This window comes from Haliotis asinina, chromosome 2 (genome assembly GCF_037392515.1).
Source record: "Haliotis asinina isolate JCU_RB_2024 chromosome 2, JCU_Hal_asi_v2, whole genome shotgun sequence".
Taxonomy (NCBI): domain Eukaryota; kingdom Metazoa; phylum Mollusca; class Gastropoda; order Lepetellida; family Haliotidae; genus Haliotis; species Haliotis asinina.
Window position 1 is genome coordinate 54,350,003 of NC_090281.1, and position 4,221 is coordinate 54,354,223.

Consider the following 4,221-nt stretch of genomic DNA (forward strand, 5'->3'; position numbering starts at 1 on the left):
CTCTGAGCTGAAGAACTTAATGCTATTTCTTACAATTTGATGTGAGGAATCAACATAACAAGTGTCCTCATAAGGTAGGGTAATAGGGGCAGGTACCTCTGTAGAAAATTTGGACCCATGCAGGCCGTAGTATAAAGGGTAGTGTACAAGCCTGCTGAACACTTGTCATATCACATTTATATTCTACATTCAGACAGCACTTACTTGAAAACCTGTGACAGATCTGAATCATTGTTGAAATGATTGTCTAAACTCAGATTTGTTTACCATTGGCTTAGTGGTGAACCAGTTAACAAACATTTCATTGCTTTAACTGCGCGCAGAAGTGGCAAAGCTGGTAAACATTGCAAAAACAATTACTTAAATTATTCAAATGATATTTTGAAAATCAAACAACCTTAAAAGTCAGTTATATTTTTTTCCTTGGATTTCAACAAGACTTCAGTGAACTAAGACATTTAAGAGAGTGTCTGATTTATACAGCTGTCCACTTATACCCCATAACACCTGAAACTACAGAACACATTTGCTCGATTGTCTCCTCCCTGTTGTCATCATGGCGATGGAATCTATGTAGACCTACCAGTATATATTCCCCAGCTTCATTCTTTCTGATTGCTTCATCCCTATCCTCATCATCACCCTCTTCTTCATCAAATGTGTCAAGTTTCTTTTCCACAAACTCCAGTTTTTTCCATTGTCCTGATTTCTGCATTGCCATAGCAACAACAGTGGAACACTTGATGTTCCCATGGAACACCAGGGTTCTCAGATGGGAACACTTGGACACAAGGTACCTTAGATCAACATCTACATCAGAGGTGTCAGCGTAACAGATGAAATGTTTGAGAGATGACGCAAATTTGTCGGTGATGGAGCCAATGATCTGCCCATTACATCTTGAGTATGGAAGAAAGGAGACAGACGTCAGTGGCATGTCTGGACATAGGAGGAGAGACAGTTCTGTGTTCGGAACTTGTGACATTACAGAACACTCCACCTCAAGTTCTGGACTTGCCAATGCCAATGCCTTCCAGATGTCTGATGATATGTCTGGAATCTGAAAAGCATGGTTGAAGGCTGAATACGTAACATATACCTGAAGCAGTTTGAGTTTGCATCTATCAGGAGAGGACAGCATGGTCAGAATTTCCTCGCTCAACATGGGTGATCTCAGAGCAAGATGGGTCAGCTTCTTCAGATCTGGTAAAAACGTCATCAGAAATAAAGGGGATGGTAAAAGAGGCTCTCTCTCAGACCATGCACTGTCGTCTCTCCAAAACAGGCTCAAAGATTCCAGCTCTCTGAGTTTTTCATTCTTGACAATGGCATTGAAAATATTGAGATTATTCTGAGTGAACAACTCTGGATACATCGGCCAAGATATAATATTCAACTGTTTCAATCTAAAAGCATTATTGATAAAATTTATGAAAATTTGAATATCAGACTTAAATGGCGGGAATCCACCTATATCAAACTGAGTGATTAACTTCCCTGCTTCTAGCGTCAGACTCTCCAGGCGACAGACTTCGCTTAGCTTCGTCAAAATTAGACGACTGTCATCATCAAAAGTGCTCACATGACCAAATATTTTTATGGTGAGTTTCTGAAAGAGATGGCCAAACTTGTCAATCATCTGGACCAGACTGTTTGGGATATAAGTGTTACTGAGAGAGAAGTTGGTGGCCCCGCCCTTCAAATTGACATTGACTGTGCTCCACAATGACGGGTGATAGAAGTGTTGATACAATGACTGACAGGTCATTGACAAGTTGTATCTGTCCTTCAGTTGTAGGTACTGCATAACTTGAACCCATGCCACCTCTGGAAGCAGACCAAAGTTGTAATTATCTCGTCCTGAGTCCACTGGAATCTCACTTCCTGCAAGCTCCATGTTATTTTTATTGTCTTGCTTATCACACCTGCAACGGAAAAATATATAATATTCAAAAATTCAATGGGACAAAACCCAAATCCATTTTCAAATAAAGTAAGTTGTCTCATGTAGAACGCAACGCCAGAGAAGGAACATGACATCATTGGTTTGTTCATGACGTCACACTACCATGACAAAGTGATATTTTGCGTGTTCCACTAAAATATACAGGAAGCAGCAATGAACTTAATGTCAGTTCATTAATTCTGCCAGTTTGGGATACCTGTATATGGGTTCATAACAAACATAATAGGTTCCTGCACTCTATCTTTATAATTATATCAAATGTTCTTTGTAATTTTGTCACTGGTGCCAGCACTGAACACAGGAAAGACCATTCTAAGGATTACAGTTAATATAATCCACAAGGTCTTGTCACTGATGGGGTCATAGCACTATCAGAGGAATGCTAGCTTTTCTTTTTGCCAAAATATGTGCTACACAGTTTCTAAATCCTAGGCAGACTTAAAGCTCATTATCTTCTTTAGGGGGCAATTGTTCGATTAGTATTATTATCTGATAATTATTACTTGATAAATATAGCAAAAGAGTTAGATTAAATAAATCATCCTCAATATCACCATAAACATTCCATACGTAACATAACAAAACAAAACAACTCACATTATGATATTCCAAACGACGATTATGAATTTGTTTTCAGATGTCGTAAATATTGATCATTTTACGACATTACATAGACGAGACTGGACAACAGTTTGCCGACTAAATTACTTGGTCACTATATCTATAAAGTACATTATTCATGAAACCTCATCATGGTCAAGATTCATAGTACACATACGAAGATAAGTGTTTTGAAACTCTACTTCCGGGTTATTGTGTTAAAAGAACATGATAAAAATCATACCATGTTGGTTTTAATCACATCTAATGAACATACCTTAAAACAGTGTCACGTGAAGTTGATACGACGCTTCATATTCCGTGTCCATGTCGGCCTGTCCCAGCAGTCAAAGTTGGAATCTCCCCATGTCATAACTAAAAATAGACCTTGTTGTTGCGTTCGCTCGATTCCTCGTGTCCTAGAAACTCAGATCGAGCATCAGAGCAACCACATGAGAACCTATTGCAATGCTTATTGCAAACTGGAAGATAATCTCAGAGGCAATATTAATGTAAAATGTCGGATACAAAATCGCCTATTCCTTACAGCAACTGGACAAAATATTGAATAGACTCCTACCGAAGTTTGCGTGGGAAAGAAAAAATACGATTACTCAAAAAGCGTAGATATCGTCATGCTCAACTGATCATGCATGTATTTCCAGACATTCCTAGTGCGTTTGTCATGGTGACGTGTAGGTAAAGTGTATTATTACCTCTTGGTCATGAGACACACCCTATGTGAAAGAAATATACACTAACCTATACCTTCTAACTTTTGCGTGTTTGCTGCCCTCAGAAGTTATCCCAGACATAAGACAACGGTCTGTTAACAATCTAGTCAGCACCAGACAATCCAGTGATCAACGGAAGTATGCAGTGGATACGATGACATGTGTCACTGAAATTAGCGAGCCTGTACTCACTCACTCACTCACTCAGTTTAGGGACCCATGAATACCCAGGTCAGAATATGCATGGTCTTCATCAACCCCTGCCGGTCATTTAAGAGGCAACCATGCAGTGGGATCGTGACATCACAGCACCATGCAATGACATCACGCAATTAGTTTGGACCCATCAGCCGCTATTGATTCCGAGACAATGGAGTGTATCATTTCAACCCGACTTTCGGCAGCATGGCAGATAACTATACAGTGAAGAAAGCATGACATGAAGAGTCACCATGACATTGTCTTGACCAAAACAAATGGAATGTGAACTTACCGTTCGGCACAGTATCCCAGTGTATCTTAATTGCCAACAGATCTTATGATACTATCCCAATGTAACCATTGGGGTGGGGGGAGGGGGGGGGGTGGATTCGAGGGTGATATTGAAATGTTGTACTCAAATCCCATATGTGTGTGTTGTATGGATACCAACTACCGAAATACATGAGACTACTATAGACATCTCTGTTGTCACGCACAAAGCTTTCTCACAGTACAATACAGTTCAGAGGAATGAGTGCCAAAGATAAGGGTAGATTTGCATAAGTCTTTAGGTCAATCATGACTATACTTGAAATGGCAATTTCAATGACAAATAGAAATATTCTTCTGATGGACTGGGGTAGACTGCCTGCGCTTATCCAGCTACGCAGACTGGTTTAGCTTGAAGCACAGCTAGCTAGACTACGATATTTTAGTGTT

At 39.7% G+C, this 4,221-nt stretch overlaps 1 protein-coding gene across 1 annotated transcript; it reads right to left on the reverse strand.

The window, feature by feature from the left end:
- Positions 1 to 414: 414 nt before the first annotated feature.
- Positions 415 to 2,910, reverse strand: LOC137272698 (F-box/LRR-repeat protein 21-like). Its single transcript, XM_067805080.1, has 2 exons — positions 2,844 to 2,910; positions 415 to 1,925 (listed from the first exon to the last, which is right to left on the reverse strand). The coding sequence occupies exon 2, from the start codon at positions 1,895 to 1,897 to the stop codon at positions 476 to 478; it is 1,422 nt and encodes a 473-aa protein (XP_067661181.1). The 5' UTR covers positions 1,898 to 1,925; positions 2,844 to 2,910; the 3' UTR covers positions 415 to 475.
- Between the last annotated feature and the right edge of the window lie 1,311 nt (positions 2,911 to 4,221).